The sequence below is a fragment of the Mobula birostris genome, chromosome 6 (assembly GCF_030028105.1).
Source record: "Mobula birostris isolate sMobBir1 chromosome 6, sMobBir1.hap1, whole genome shotgun sequence".
In the NCBI taxonomy this organism is placed as follows: Eukaryota; Metazoa; Chordata; class Chondrichthyes; order Myliobatiformes; family Myliobatidae; genus Mobula; species Mobula birostris.
Window position 1 is genome coordinate 149,995,390 of NC_092375.1, and position 16,471 is coordinate 150,011,860.

Genomic DNA, 16,471 nt, shown 5'->3' on the forward strand with positions numbered 1-16,471 from the left:
ATATCAAGACCTCCAATCAGGTACAAAAACCAGAGTGTATCAGGCTGTACTGGTCTCTGTCATCCTATGCATTTTTCAGGCTTTGACTATCAACAGCAATATTTTAAGCTTTGGAAAGATGCAAGCAAAACTGTCCAGGAAAAATTCTCCAATTGCACTGAAAAGATATGCTAACTAATGTGAATCTCCCGTCCCAGGCCCACATCCCCAGCATTGAGATCCTAGTTATGGCCATTCAGCCAGATCAATCATATGCCCAAAACCAGGTTTCTAAAACAGACACTTTATTTCAAAGCTTCTTTCAGAAGAAGATTCCCAAGCAAAAAGAAAAACAGCTTGAAGGATGCTATCAAAGTGTCATTGAAAATATGCAACATCCCTACTGGCAGAAGTCTGTGATGTCTCAGACACATGACATCTCCAAGGTCATGATGAAGGACATTACACCTTGTTCCTAACTCAAGTTGCACTTGCGCCAAATTTTTGCCCTACATATATTCAACGGGTGTTTCTTCAACAGAATTGACCTTGTTTGTTGCCAAGTACATTGTATTCAACTGATAAATCAAATCTGACACTGTCTTTATCTCAGCACAGCTTGCCTCATGCACATTATGAATGTCTGATGTCCTCTTCATTGTGTGTTGTTTGTAGGGATGACCTTGCAATCCACACTGCACGTTTATTTCCCACGCACATACAATGGTATGCAAAAGTTTGGGCACCCCTGGTCAAAATTTCTGTTACTGTGAATAGCTAAGCGAGTAAAAGATGACCTGATTTCCAAAAGGCATAAATTTAAAGATGACACATTTCTTTAATATTTTAAGCAAGATTACTTTTTTATTTCCATCTTTTACACTTTCAAAATAACAAAAATGGAAAACGGCCCGAAGCAAAAGTTTGGGCACCCTACATGGTCAGTACTTAGTAACACCCCCTTTGGCAAGTATCACAGCTTGTAAACGCTTTCTGTAGCCAGCTAAGAGTCTTTCAATTCTTGTTTGGGGGATTTTCACCCATTCTTCCTTGCAAAAGGCTTCTAATTCTGTGAGATTCTTAGGCCGTCTTGCATGCACTGCTCTTTTGAGGTCTATCCACAGACTTTCGATGATGTTTGGTTCGGGGGACTGTGAGGGCCCAGGCAAAACCATCAGCTTGCGCCTCTTGAGGTAGTCCATTGGGGATTTTGAGGTGTTTAGGATCATTATGTGAGGTGTGTTCAGAAGCCATCCTCTTTTTATCTTCAGCTTTTTTACAGATGGTGTGATGTTTGCTTCCAGAATTTGCTGGTATTTAATTGAACTCATTCTTCCCTCCACCAGTGAAATGTTCCCCGTGCCACTGGCTGCAACACAAGCCCAAAGCATGATCGATCCACTCCTGTGCTTAACAGTTGGAGAGGTGTTCTTTTCGTGAAATTCTGCACCCTTGTTTCTCCAAACATACCTTTGCTCACTGCGGCCAAAAAGTTCTATTTTAACTTTATCAGTCCACAGGACTTGTTTCCAAAATGCATTAGGCTTGTTTAGATGTTCCTTTGCAAACTTTTGATGCTGAATTTTGTGGTGAGGATGCAGGAAAGGTTTTCTTCTGATGACCTTTCCATGAAGGTCATATTTGTGCAGGTGTTGCTGCACGGTAGAACAGTGCATCTCCACTCCAGAGTCTGCTAAATCTTCCTGAAGGTCTTTTGCAGTCAAACGGGGGTTTTGATTTGCCTTTCTAGCAATCCTACGAGCAGTTCTCTCGGAAAGTTTTCTTGGTCTTCCAGACCTCAACTTGACCTCCACGGTTCCTGTTAACTGCCATTTCTTAACTACATTATGAACTGAGGAAACGGCTACCCGAAAACACTTTGCTATCTTCTTATAGCCTTCTCCTGCTTTGTGGGCATCATTTATTTTAATTTTCAGAGTGCTAGGCAGCTGCTTAGAGGAGCCCATGGCTGCTGATTGTTGGGACAAGGTTTGAGGAGTCAGGGTATTTATAAGGCTTTGAAATTTGCATCACCTGGCCTTTCCTAATGATGATTGTGAACAAGCCATAGCCCTAACAAGCTATTTAAGGTCTGAGACCTTGGTAAAAGTTATCTGAGAGCTCAAATCTCTTGGGGTGCCCAAACTTTTGCATGGTGTTCCTTTCCTTTTTTTTCCACTCTAAAATTGTACAAACCAAAAATACACTAATCTTGCTTAAAATGTTGAAAAGGATGTTTCATCTTTAAATTTATGACTTTTGGAGATCAGTTCATCTTCTACTCACTTAACTATTCACAGTAACAGAAATTTTGACCAGGGGTGCCCAAACTTTTGTATGCCACTGCAGCATTCCTGCTGGCAACTGCATCACTTGCAATATCTAAGCCACCTCAGCTGTACTTCCTTCTTAGAACATGATGCTGTGCAAAACAGTACAGCCCCTTCAGTCCACTGTGTTATGCCAACCTATACAAACCTACTCCACAGTCCATCTAACCTTTCCCTCTTAAACACCCCATAACCCTCCATATTTCTTACATCCATGTCTCTTAAATGTCCCTATTGTATCAGCCTCTACCACCACCCCTGGCAGTACATTCTAGAACATATCACTCTGTGTAGAACATCAACCTCTCACATCTCCTCTAAACCTTCCTCCACTCACCTTAAAATCTTACTTGTATATCCATTTTTCTCTGGCCTGACTTTGGATAGCTCTATCACTTTGCACTTTTCTAGAGTTCACTCTGCCATGCATAGCAGCCCCTCCCTCAGGAAGTTCTGACAAACAACTCCATCAGTTCTGCAAAATCTAGTTACCTGCTGAAAGTCTGACCCTGTCAAAAAATAAAGTAATGCTGCTGTTTATATGTAATGAAGTGGTTAAAAATGCAGTGTTTCATTTTTGATTGGGTTGCCATGTGCCTTCCCCAGGGTCTTATATGAAGGCTTTACTGTATGGTAGAATTCTCTTGCTTTGTGTCTAAAGAGACACAACAACATTAATTCTTCCGTCTGTGCTGATTTATCTGCTGTAACCTGTTCATTTTATAGCATTTTCTCTTCACTGCCTCAGCTAAATGAGTAGGTTATTTGCTGGAAATTCACCATCTCAGATGTCTTTACTTCTTCCACATTGTACTGTCTCCGTTGAATCACACATTTCATTCAGTCTTGGTGCATTGTCTACTGCTTTTTCAGTTTTCAGATACAGTGTCAATACTTCATAGATTCATTTACCAGCAATTCTAACGCCATGTCTCAGCATTTTCTTTAAACTACTGGAAGTCAGGTGGCAAAATATCAATTAACAAGGCAAAAGTACTTTTTTTATCAAACATAAAATTGTGCAAAGCAACTTTTTCAATAGTGGCTTTATCTGTTGAGGACAGATTCTGGAACCTTCCACTGAGGTTATGCATCAACAATACACGAGAAAGGCTTTAAGAATATACCAGGAAATTATAGACCAAGACATTTTAACATTAGTAGTGGGAATGTTATTGGAAGGTATTCTAAGGGACCAGGTATATAGTATTTGGATAGAGAGGGACTAATTAGGGATAGTCAACATGGCCATGTGTGTAGTAGGTCATGTATAACCAATCTTATAGAGTTTTTCAAGGAAGTTACCAGGAAATTGATGGAGGCAAGGCAGTGGATATTGTCTACATGGACTTTAGAAAGGCCTTTGACAAGGTCCTGCATGGGAGGTTGGTCAAGAAAGCTCAGTCGCTTGGCATTCAATGTGAAATCGTAAATTGGATAGACTTTGACTTTGTGGAAGAATCTAGAGAGTGGTTGTAGATGGTTGCCTCTTTGACTGGAGGCCTGTTACTAGTGGAGTGCTGCAGGAATCAGTGATGTTTGTATCCCAATCAACGATTCAGACAATGATGTGGTAAACTGTCTGTCTAAGTACCATATCTGATGCGGACTTTGGTGACCATGGTTTTCCATACAGAAATATCCTTCGTTTTTTGGATGACTTCCATTTCCTCGATGTGTAGCCACCTGGCTATGCTTTTGATGTACATAAGCCAAGGTCTTCCTCTAGGTTTGCTCCCCTTAATCTTTCCAGAGAGTATGAGTTTTTCTAGTTCATCTTCCTGCATGATGTGTCCTAGGAATCTGAGTTGTCTTTCTCTTATTGTTAGTACGAGTGATCGAACTGCTTGGGCTCTTCTGAGAACTTCTTCATTTGATGTGTGTGTGGTCCATGATATTTTTAACATTCTCCTGTAGAACTATAATTCAGCTGCTTCTAGACTCTCTTCCATTGCTGGAGAAAGAAGTCAGGATAGTCAGGATAGAATGAATGTAGAACTGCAGTATTCTGTTTTTAGTGTACGTGCTCATCTTTCTGTCTTGTTAATATGGTCTTCATTTTTTGGAAAGCTTCTTTTGCCATTGCTATTCTGTATTTGATATCTGTGTCACACCTGCCATTACTTGTTATTAGGCTGCCAAGATATTTGAATTTGTTGACTTGTTTAATGTTTGTATTTCCGATCTTGATCACACATTGTGGGATGTCTGTCTTTCTGGAGATGACCACGCTTTCTGTCTTCTTGGTGTTGATTGAGAGGCCTCTGCAATTACTTTCTGCTGCCACTATAGTGAGTAGCTCTTGAAGTTTTGTTTCTGAGTCAGCTATTAGTACAATGTCTTGTACATCAGTCACTGAAAGCAAGCGTGCAGGTACAGCAGGCAGTGAAGAAAGCTAATGGCATGCTGGCCTTCATAACAAGGGGAATTGAGTATAGAAGCAAAGAGGTCCTTCTGCAGCTGTACAGGGCCCTGGTGAGACCACACCAGGAGTATTGAGTGCAGTTTTGGTCTCCAAATTTGAGGAAGGACATTCTTGCTATTGAGCGAGTGCAGCATAGGTTCACAAGGTTAATTCCTGGGATGGCGGGACTGTCATATGTTGAAAGATTGGAGCGACTGGGCTTGTATACTCTGGAACTTAGAAGGCTGAGCAGGGATCTTATTGAAACATATAAGATTATTAAGGGATTGGACACGCTGGAGGCAGGAAGCATGTTCCCGCTGATGGGTGAGTCCAGAACCAGAGGCCACAGTTTAAGAACAAGGGGTAGGCCATTTAGAATGGAGTTGAAGAAAAACTTTTTCACCCAGAGAGTGGTGGATATATGGAATGCTCTGCCCCAGAAGGCTGTGGAGGCCAGGTCTCTGGATGCTTTCAAGAGATGGATAGAGCTCTTAAAGGTAGCGGAATCAAAGGTTATGGGAATAAGGCAGGAACTGGATACTGGTTGTAGATGATCAGCCGTGATCACAGCGAATGGCGGTGCTGGCTTGAAGGGCCGAATGGCCTACTCCTGCACCTGTTGTCTATTGTCTATTATCACACTGAGTGCAACAGGCAATTTTTATTCATTTATTTTTCATGTTGAAACAAAATTAAATAATGAAACTTAGAATTAAAGGTGTGAAGTCTTGTAATATTCTTAAAGAAAGACAACTATGGCCTGTTTGATATGCTAGTTACAGTGTTTTCTTGTTTGAATTAATTTGAAAGTTTGACAAAAGTATCTTGTGTAATTCAAATACAATTCGCCCAAATAAAAGGCCTCAAATTGGAAGTACAACCTGAGCTGTTTTTTCTCTAAATGATTTAGTAGGTAGATCTTGCCTTTCACTGAGGTCGAGGTAAGGGATCTTGGGCTTAAAAAGGTTGGTGACCAGAAGGCAGTGGAGGCCAAGCCTCTGGATGCTTTCAAGAAAGAGATGGATAGAGCTCTTAAAGATAGTGGAATCAAAGGTTATGGGGATAGGGCAGGAACTGGATACTGATTGTGGATGATCAGGCATGATCACAGTGAATGGCGGTGCTGGCTGAAAGGGTCAAATGGCCTACTCCTGCACCTATTGTCTATTGTCATGTCATCAGCATATCTGATGTTATTTATATTATAGCCTCCAATTGTGAATCCTTTGATGTCTTTGATACCTCTCAAGATATTTTCACTATACAGGTTGAATAAGTCTGGTGAAAAGACACAAACTTGCCTGACTCCTCTCATGATATTCACATACTCACTCACTTCTCCTTCTATTCTGATGGATGCTGTCTGGTCCCTGTATAAGTTTCTTAAGAAACGTATATCTTTCCAATCTATGTCAAGATCTTGAAGCATTTCCAGAAGATCTTGCTGTCTGACAGTGTCAAAAGCTTTTGTATAGTCAATGAAACATAGGTAGATGTCTTCTTGTACCTGGATGGCTCGTTCACAGATCATCCGTAGCATGAAAATTGCATTTCTGGTTCTAGTGTTTTCCACAAAACTGCATTGTTCTTTACTGATTTCTGGTTTTACGCAGTGTCTTGCTCTCATCATGATTACTCTGAGAATAATTTTTGCCACGTGGCTCTTCAGGCTTATTGTATGATGTAACTCAAATTCTGTTGCTCCCTCTTTCTTTGGAAGTGTGATGAACACTGATTTACTTAAATCATCAGGTATCTCTCCATGATCATAGATTTCATTTGCTATTTCTGTTATTTTTTCTATTCCAAAATCTTCTAAGGCCAGTATCATTTCAACAGCGATGTTGTCTGGACCAGTTGCTCTGTTATGTTTTGTTTTATTTACGGCTGCTCAAATTTCTGATTTTAGAATGCTAGGTCCTTCAAGATTCTTCATGTTCGGTTTTTTCTCATCTTTGGTCTTCAAAAAGTTCTTTTATATATTCTGTCCATCTGTTTAGGATTTCCTCTTTGTTCATAATTAAGCAGCCATCTTTTGCCTTGATGACCAAGGTAATACCCGTGTTAGTTCTTTAATCTTATTGCCTATCAACTTTGTTGAACTACATCAGCAAATTTGCAAATGACACCTAGATTGGGGATAAAGTGGTCAGCAAAGACTATCACAGCTTGCAGCAGGATCTGAACCAGATGGAATTTAATACAGACACGTGCGAGGCTTTGCATTTGAGGATCAATTAGGGTAGGTCTTATATGGTGAGTGGTACGGCACTCAGGACGTTCAGTAGAACAGAGTGATCTAGGAATACAGATCCATAATTTCTTGAAAGTGGCATCACAGGTAGATAGGATCGTAAAGAAAGCTTTTAGCACAATGACTTTCATAAATCAATGTATAGAGTACAGGAGTTGGGATGCTATGTTGAAATTTGTGTAAGAAGTTGTTGAGGCCTAATTCGGAGTTTTGTGCAGTTTTGGTCACCTACATGAAGGAAAGATGTAAATAAGATTGAAAGAGTGCAGAGAAATTTACAAGGACATTGCTAGGTCTTGAGGACCTCTTGAATAGGTTAGAATTTTATTCTGTAGAATGTACAAGATTGAGGGGAGATTTGATAGAGGTATACAACATTATGAGGGGTATAGATAGGGTAAATACAAGCAGGCTTTTTCCACTGAAGTTGGATGAAATGATAACTAGAGGTCATGGGATAAGGGTGAAAGTTGAAACTTTTAAGGAGAATATGAGGGAGAATTTCTTAATTTAGACGGTCGTGAGAGTGTGGAACGAGCTGCCAACACAAGTGGTGGTTGTGTGGTTTGACTTCAACATTTAACAGAAATTTCGATAAGTACATGGATGGGAGGGATATGGAGGGCTATGGTCTGGGTACAGGTCAATGGGACTAAGTAGATTACCAGTTCGATTTGGACTAAATGGGCCGAAGGGCCTATTTCTGTGCGGCAGTGATCTATGAATCTATAACAACATACAAGAGAATTTAGTCATGTGCTGCATTTCTTAGGGTAGTAACAATGTAAGTGGCACCTCCTACATACCTGACTTATGACACTGAATAATCTGCTCGTATATAGAATCTGCCATATCAATCAGGTACTTTGACTCCTGTATCACCTGCGAAACAATACAAATGAGTGAACACAAAGTAACCGTAGTGCACTTCATTATATATAACATTCTTCCATGACTTAAATTACCCTTAGAGTTATGACTTAAAAGTTGACAGCTCTTCCCAACCTGTCTATTGTGACACAGACTTCCTGTCACTTGGAACTTCACCGTGGTTCTTAATCATTTTTTTGCATGAATGGTTAGGTTGCTTACTGGAGAAAATATTAAAATTCAACACTTCTTTTAGTAGAAATCTCTCTTCATCACCTCCTTTACATCTAAGGAATCAATTGACTTAAAAAGCTCACTGCAGGTAATGGCATCCAAATTGAACAACTAGGATGTCCTATTGTTATAAATTTTTACTTAAAAATATAATGGGTATTTAAAGTAGTCTTTTAATTTTCTTCTCCAATTTATCTAAAAGCAGGCTTAAAACTGTGCCTACTATTTTTATTTCATACTTAAATAGTTTGTTGAATTTATTGTTGATTTATTGCTGTGATTCAACTGATGCTGAGAATGAAGTGAAATCAAAACTCTAAGAAATGGGCCGCCCCAAACCATCTTGTACAAGTTTCATGAAGGAATTTTGGTTGGGAACAACTCTTTTGACATTGCGTGTCAGTGACTTGGATGATGAAATCAATGGCTTTGTAGCCAAGTTTACAGATAATACAAAGATAGGTGTTGGGGCAGGTAGTTTTCAGGAAGCAGGGAGACTGCAGAAAGACTTGGACAGATTAGGAAAATGGGCAGAGAAGTCGCAAATGGAATAATGTCAAGATGTAGATGGACATGCACTTTGATAGAACGAATAAAAACATAGACTATTTTCTAAATGGGGAGAAAATTCAAAAATCTGAGGTGCAAAGGGACTTGGGAGTCCTCATGCAGGATCTACTAAAGGTTAATTTGCAAGTTGAGTCAGTGGTGAGGAAGGCAAATGCAATGTGAGAATTCATTCGGGAAGACTAAAATCTAAAAACATTGATGTAATGCTGAGGCTTTATAAGGCACTGTTGAAGTCTTCAATGGAATATTGTGAGTAGTTCTAGGCCACTTCACTAAGTAAGGATGAGTAGACATTGGAGAGGATTCAGAGGTGGTTTCCAAGAATGAAAGGCTTATTGTATAAAGAGCAATTGATGGCTCTGGGCCTTTACTCACTGTATTTGGAAGAACGAGAGGGGATCTCATTGAAACACGTCGAACATTGAAAGGCCGGAATAGAGTGGATGTGGAGAGGATCTTTCCTATAGTGAGGAGTTTAGGACCAGAGGGCACACAGCCTCAGAAGACAGAGACATCCATTTAGAAGGGAAATGAGGGGTTTCTTTTGCCAAAGGGTAATAAATCTGTAAAATTCATTACCACAGATGGCTGTGGAGGCCAGGTTATTAGGTGAATTTAAGGTAGAGGTTGATAGGTTCTTGACTGGCCAGGGTGTGAAAGATCACGCAGAGAAGGAAGGAGAATGGGTTTGAGAGAGAAATGGATCAGCCATGATGAAATGGCAGAGTAGGTGTGATGGGCTGAATGGTCTAATTCTGCCCCTATACCTCATGGTCTTTGATTACCTTGCATTACATCATGCCAAGAATGCAGAGCTCCCAGCATTTTCTGTTATTTCAGAATTTTAGGATTTGTTATATCTTGTGATAAAAATTGCTATTAGTGTTATAAGTGCTTATGACATAGAATTTCAACAGGTGTACTGGACATACACTCAATGATGAATTTTTCATTCAATTTGATGGAAAGTATTCATGTTACATTTTGATTGTGCTTTTGGGAGAATCTTGACATTTGAGTTATCTGTTTTCTTATGATTTGACTTCCTAATTTAATCTCTGATATTCCTGAGGGAAAATAATTACATAGATTTGTGTTCTAAAATATACCAAACAACTGTTTTTGAGCTTGAAGGATTAACTGTCAGAAGAAGCTTTAGTTTTCAATTGCATTTAATGACAACCTACAAGAATAACAAGTCCTCTGAATAACAGATAAAAACCTTGGGATATGATTTAGTCTCATTTTAAACACTCTGTGCCAACTGAATAAAACAGAACTTAGCAAAGTAATGTGCTCAAAGATGCAACTAGCACAATTCGAAAATAAAGCCAAAATCTCAGAATTCTAATATTATTCACATGTTTAAATCAAAACACTTGTGTCTGTTTGAAAACAAAGCACATGATTCTTTTACTCTCATTAAGACAGAAAATCCTTTGAAAGCCCTTACTTTAATCTGGGCAACATAATTACATTGTCCTGACCTGCCACAACATACTGTACATTTTGTGAATTAAATTAACGTTTAAGCCCAGCAAAGGATGGCAAAGAATTTATTAGTCATGAATTAATAATTATTTTGTATTTGTAGATAAAACCAAAAAAAAACATCTAAATTACCTGTACGTCACAATGTCATTATGTAAAACATACTAATTTAATTGGCACAAGAGCTTTCATAAAGTTGATTAAATTGCATCCTGATGTTTCAAAGCATGATTAAAGGAAAATATTTTTTCAAGTTTGATACTTTTGGTTGTCACAAGTTAAAGTTTCTTGCAATATATACTCCTCCAATCTTTAATTTATCAGGCACATGCTAAAATATGAAATAATTCAAATGATTTTCCTCTAGAATGGTGCAATAGTAAAAAAAAACAATGAGATTAGGGTTGTGTAGGTTGGTTCAACAACTCAATGGCTGAAGGGAAGTTGCTATTCTTCAACCTGGTGAAGTGGGACTTTCAGCCTCTGTACCTCCTGCTAGATGGCTGCTGCAAGAAGAATGCATGGCTGAAATGGTGGAGATCTTTTATGAAAGATGTTGCCTTCGTTAGTCAGTGCTACCTGTAGATATTACTGAAGGTGGGAAGGGATGTGCTGTGATGTATTGGGCTGAATCCACTACTCTCTGCAGCTTCTTACATTCTTAACATTTGAATTGCTGTACCAGACTATGATGCAATTAGAAAGGATACTTTCAACAATGCATCTGTAGAAGTTTGTTAGTTTTTGGTAACATGCTGAACCTCTGGTGTGCGTTCCTTGTGACTGCATCAACAGTTGAAGTCAGAAGTTTACATACACCTTAGCCAAATACATTTAAACTCAGTTTTTCACAATTCCTGACATTTAATCCTAGAAAACATTCCCTGTCTTAGGTCAGTTAGGATCACTACTTTATTTTAAGAATGTAAAATGTCAGAATAATAGTAAAGAGTATAGATTTATTTCAGCTTTTATTGCTTTCATCACTTTCCCAGTAAGTCAGAAGTTTACATATATTTTGTTAGTATTTGGTAGCATTGCCTTTAAATTGTTTAACTTGGGTCAAATGTTTTTGGGTAGCCTTTCACAAGCTTCTCACAGGAATTTTGTTCCATTCCTCCAGACAGAACTGGTGTAACTGAGTCAGGTTTGTAGGCCGCCTTGCTCACGCACGCTTTTTCAGTTCTGCCCACAAACCTCCTATCGGATTGAGGTCAGAAAGTGATGTCAAGTCTGGTTTATCCTTGGGAGCAATTTCCAAACACCTGAAGGCACGTTTGTCTGTACAAACAATAGTATGCAAGTATAAACACCATGGGACCACACAGCCGTCATACTGCTCAGGAAGGAGACGCATTCTGTCTCCTAGAGATGAACGTACTTTGGTGCGAAAAGTGCAAATCAATCCCAGGACAACAGCAAAGGACCTTGTAAAGATGCTGGAGGAAACAAGTAGACAAGTATCTATATCCACAGTAAAAGGAGTCCTATATCAACATAACCTGAAAGGCTGCTCGGCAAGGAAGAAACCACAGCTCCAAAACCGTCATAAAAAAGCCAGAAAAAAACAGGAATTCTGCAGATGCTGGAAATTCAAGCAACACACATCAAAGTTGCTGATGAACGCAGCAAGTCCTGACGAAGGGTCTCGGCCTGAAACGTCGACTGCACCTCTTCCTACAGATGCTGCCTGGCCTGCTGCGTTCACCAGCAACTTTGATGTGTGTTAGTTGTATAAAAAAGCCAGACTACAGATTGCAAGTGCACATGGGGACAAAGATCTTACTTTTTGGAGAAATATCCTCTGGTCTGATGAAACAAAAAGTGAACTGTTTGGCCATAATGACCATTGTTATGTTTGGAGGAAAAAGGGTGAGGCTTGCAAGCCGAAGAACACCATCCCAACCGTGAAGCATGGGGGTGGCACCATCATGTTGTGGGGGTGCTTTGCTGCAGGAGGGACTAGTGCACTTCACAAAATAGATGGCATCATGAGGAAGGAAAATTATGCGGATATATTGAAGCAACATCTCGACATCAGCCAGGAAGTTAAAGCTCGGTCGCAAATGGGTCTTCCAAATGGACAATGACCCCAAGCATACCTCCAAAGTTGTGGCAAAATTGCTTAAGGACAACAAAGTCAAGGTATTGGAGTGGCCATCACAAAGACCTGACCTCAATCCGATAGGAAAATTGTGGGCAGAACTGAAAAAGCGTGTGCGAGCAAGGAGGCCTAAAACCTGACTAAGTTACACCAGTTCTGTCTGGAGGAATGGAACAAAATTCCAGCAACTTATTGTGAGAAGCTTGTGGAAGGCTATCCAAAACATTTGACTCAAATTAAACAATTTAAAGGCAATGCTACCAAATACTAACAAAGTGTATGTAAACTTCCAACCCACTGGAAATGTGATGAAAGAAATAAAAGCTGAAATAAATCGTTCTCTCTACTATTATTCTGACATTTCACATTCTTAAAATAAAGTAGTGATCCTGACCTAAGGCAGGGAATGTTCTCTAGGATTAAATGTTAGGAATTGTGAAAAACTGAGTTTAAATGTATTTGGCTAAGGTGTATGTAAACTTCTGACTTCAACTGTATGTGCTGGGCCTAGGACAGGTCATCCAATATGTTAATGTCAGGAATTTAAAACTGCTGACCCGCTCCACCAGTGATCCAGCAACAAAGACTGTCTCATGTTCACCCTTCTTCCCTTTCCCAGACATCCCACCCTGCAAAAGCTCATTTCAGGGAGGTATCACCACCATTTCAGGGAGGTAGCACCCCTGCCCCCCGCAACCCCATATTCCCCCCCTCACCCCGGGTCGACCTCCAAGGGTGCATGTATACAGGATATTTGATTATGAAAGAACACAATTTATTTGATCACATATTGAAACTATTTACACACACACACACACACACACACACACACACATATATATATTCCTTGTTGAGTATTTTGTTGGCCATCTCAATGCTCATAGCTAAATGCTAATGCAAATAGCTTTTCTATTTTTTTGCAAACTTTCCTTGTACTGTGATGTGGCTTGCTTGGCAGATTTGAGCATTTTGCTGGAAGTCTCAACCTCACAGCAGTCTGTGCCAATGAATTTGTTAATTTCGCAAGACATCAGATTCGCAAGTGGTTTGTGAGACAGCTGACTTCTGAATTCTGTCTTAATGGGATGCACCATGCTGAATGCCCTTCCTACAACACAATTAGAATTTGGCAGCACCAAAAGCAGCTTCATCAACTGGCAGAGCTCTTTGAATCTCAACTGCCCTGTGCTCACAGATTTTACTTCGGACAGCTTTCCCCAGAACTCATCAACTGGCAAACTTTTGTAGTTTGGCACCAGTCCTTCAAGGTTAGTTGAGACATAATCCAGGACTTCCAAGTGGAGCTGTTCTCTTGCATCTGCCTTGATCACATTTGGAAATCTCTCTGCCAAAGTCAAAATCTGGTCTGGATTCACCTCATCTTGGCTCTCTGTATTGACCACTGACAGATTTTTCACAAGATTTGATCTCTCATTGGGAACTTCTCCAAAATTTTTTGAAAGCACCTGATATAGAATGCTCTGGCATCTTTGAAGAACTGCTTTGTTTTTTAAGGGGGGATCTCATGTGCTTCTCACTTAGCAACTGCCACCTTTCCGGGTACCCAGTAAAAAGCTCTTCATGTGGGCAGTGAATTTCAGGGTTGCTCACATCTATCTCCTGAATGTTCTGTTCTCTCAATACCTTTGGCTCAGTAAATCTGCTTGCTATGTCATGCAGGAGCTCTTCTACACTCTGATCCAACTTGAAGAGGATAGGTGCCTTGTTTTGAAAGATCAAATTGAATTTGTCAAGACATTGTGGGGCATTATGGAGAAAGCATGTGTATATTTTCATTTGGGGGTCTTTCAGCCTCTTCTGAATATGAGATGACTTCTGATTGTCACTCTTTGACTCAAAATATGAAATAAAGGCTGACCATTGGTGGAGCAGATGGTCCAATACTTTTGTACTCTCTGCTGGGCAACATTGCAGATCTCTTGAAACTGTTTAGGTCTTCTCTTCGTTTGGAACTTTTCTCAAAGTAGTAGTAGATGTCAATGAGCGGTTCTTCAGCTGACACTGAGAACTCCTTAGCAGCAGTTTTGGCACAAATGTTGACCAGGTGGCTTGGACAGCCAGCGCTGTAAATATGAGGGGCCTGTGCTTTCACTCTTGATAAGACAGAGTTGTTTTTGCCAATCATCACATTGCAGTTGTCACTGCTAAATCCTACACAATTAGGCCATTCAAGGCCTTTGTCATGCATGAATGATGCAATGCAGTTGAATATGTTTTCAGCTTTGGCATCATTGCATGTCTACAAATCCAACAATTACCCAATCCTGTGTTTCATTCTAGTACCTGGCTAAAATGGCACATGATATTGTTGCTTTCATCAACCAAAATACTGTATGGCCCTTTTTCTGTCCGGATGAACTTGTACAGATCCTCTGAACATTCAGGTCCCAGTGCCATGTTCACAATTGCTGCTTTCTTGGTTGATCAGCAGCATAGTTTTTTGCTATTTCTGTACTTATATTATATTATCAACAGACAATAGACAATAGGTGCAGGAGTAGGCCATTCGGCCTTTCAAGCCAGCACCGCCATTCACTGTGGTCATGGCTGATCATCCACAATCAGTACCCCGTTCCTGCTTGCTCCCCATATCCTTTGACTCCACTATCTTTATCATGGAGTAGTTTTTTTTTATTCTATTACAACTTTAAGCATGTCTACAGGGCGTTTGGCCTCATCACGTAGGACATCAATAGAGTAGCTCCTTAGCAGCTAGCCAGCTAGTTTAAGTAACATTAGCTATGCTAATGAATGAATGACACCTGTTAAACTCACCTCAACATGTCTTTTACAGTCATCTGGGCAATAGAAAAGTCACTGTTGCAAACAGCGCAGCGAGCAACACTGTCATTATCTGTCATTACGCTTTGGTGTAGTCTGGGGTGAAGTGCGTTTTATATATATTTTTTAAACACTCTGCCATGGCGGTGCAGGACACGAAACTGAACTGATGGAGAGACAGAGGTTGACTATAAAGCCTGCCCGCAGAGAAAACTGATAGGTCTACTTAGCACAAACAGAAACCAATCAGGATGCTCGATCTCGCTCCCACTCCTGCTCTCAAACAATTCAATCTTCGGGATATTGTATATAATTTGTGGGTGTCAGAGAGCTGCCATCAGAATGCGGGAGACTACCAGAACTTCCGGGAGAGGTGGGATGTCTGCTTTCCTGATATCAATAATCAGCTCTTCAGGTTTACTGACTGTGAATGTGTGGTTATTGTTGTGGCACCGCTCAACCAGGTGTCCTAGCTTGCACCAGTACACTTACTCATTATCATCAGTCACCAGTGAATTTGCATTTGTACCTGTTCTATGTAAAGTGGGGTAACTTTGCTAACATTCTTTTAAGTTGCCTAATATTGGTAAATAAGGAAGATAAAGGCTTCTATATCAAGCTTTGTGTTTCAAATTTTTCTCTGTTACAATTTGAATATGCTGATAGGATTAATCAGCAATATTCAAACATGAAATAATGCAATGATCTCTGACAGTCAGCACTGGGGACAATTAACAAATGTGACTCCTATCCTGTGCATTTTTGAAGTTGGGGAAAAACGAAACATAACATTTTGACAGTTTGGTAAATTTAATAATCTCAAATAGGGGCCTTGTTGCCTTAAAAGCATGAACATCTATTTTGCATAAATTACTAATAGGAACTTGGGATCAACTATGCATGGAGTAATTAAGTTTGCTGACATGAATCGCCATAAAGGTCTGTATCAAACAAAATATGCACTTGGCCAATCTGCTATCAGCTGGGAGTCAGCATTTGTGGATGTCGTGTCAAGTTACCAGAAGAGTCTCCAGTAGTTGATACTAATCCTAAAAATGTATGAGAAAAATGCCTAGAAATTTTAAAGTGCATTAAAATGTATTGAAATGGTGCACCATCCCACCAGTGCCAGTTTTACACAGGGTCATAACTGAGCAACTCCACTGTATGCAACAGTTGTTCAGCAGTGAGGAGAGCTTTCACTTAAAGAGAAGAAAGCTTTCGTGCGTTTCAGGCATTCTTCTTGATTCAAGGCCCGTGAAGTTGCTAAAGCACATATGTATATTTTAATGTTGCAGGAACAATGTCAAAAGTCCTTTGCACCTTGACTGAGGTCACCGCTGGAGGCACAGTAGCCTCTGTGGGTAGGCATGTCAGTTTCCCATGCTGCACTATAAAGATCACATTTGTGCTTTGAGTCTATTGTATGC

General features: G+C 40.0%; 1 protein-coding gene across 3 annotated transcripts in view; it reads right to left on the reverse strand.

The window, feature by feature from the left end:
• plcl1 (phospholipase C like 1) overlaps nucleotides 1-16,471 on the reverse strand; it is a 342,480-nt gene that overhangs the window by 62,115 nt on the left and 263,894 nt on the right. For all 3 annotated transcript variants that reach the window (XM_072261611.1, XM_072261609.1, XM_072261610.1), the window contains exon 5: nucleotides 7,777-7,852. In XM_072261611.1, the coding sequence (XP_072117712.1) occupies nucleotides 7,777-7,852 (76 nt within the window). The remainder of the gene's footprint in view (nucleotides 1-7,776; nucleotides 7,853-16,471) is intronic.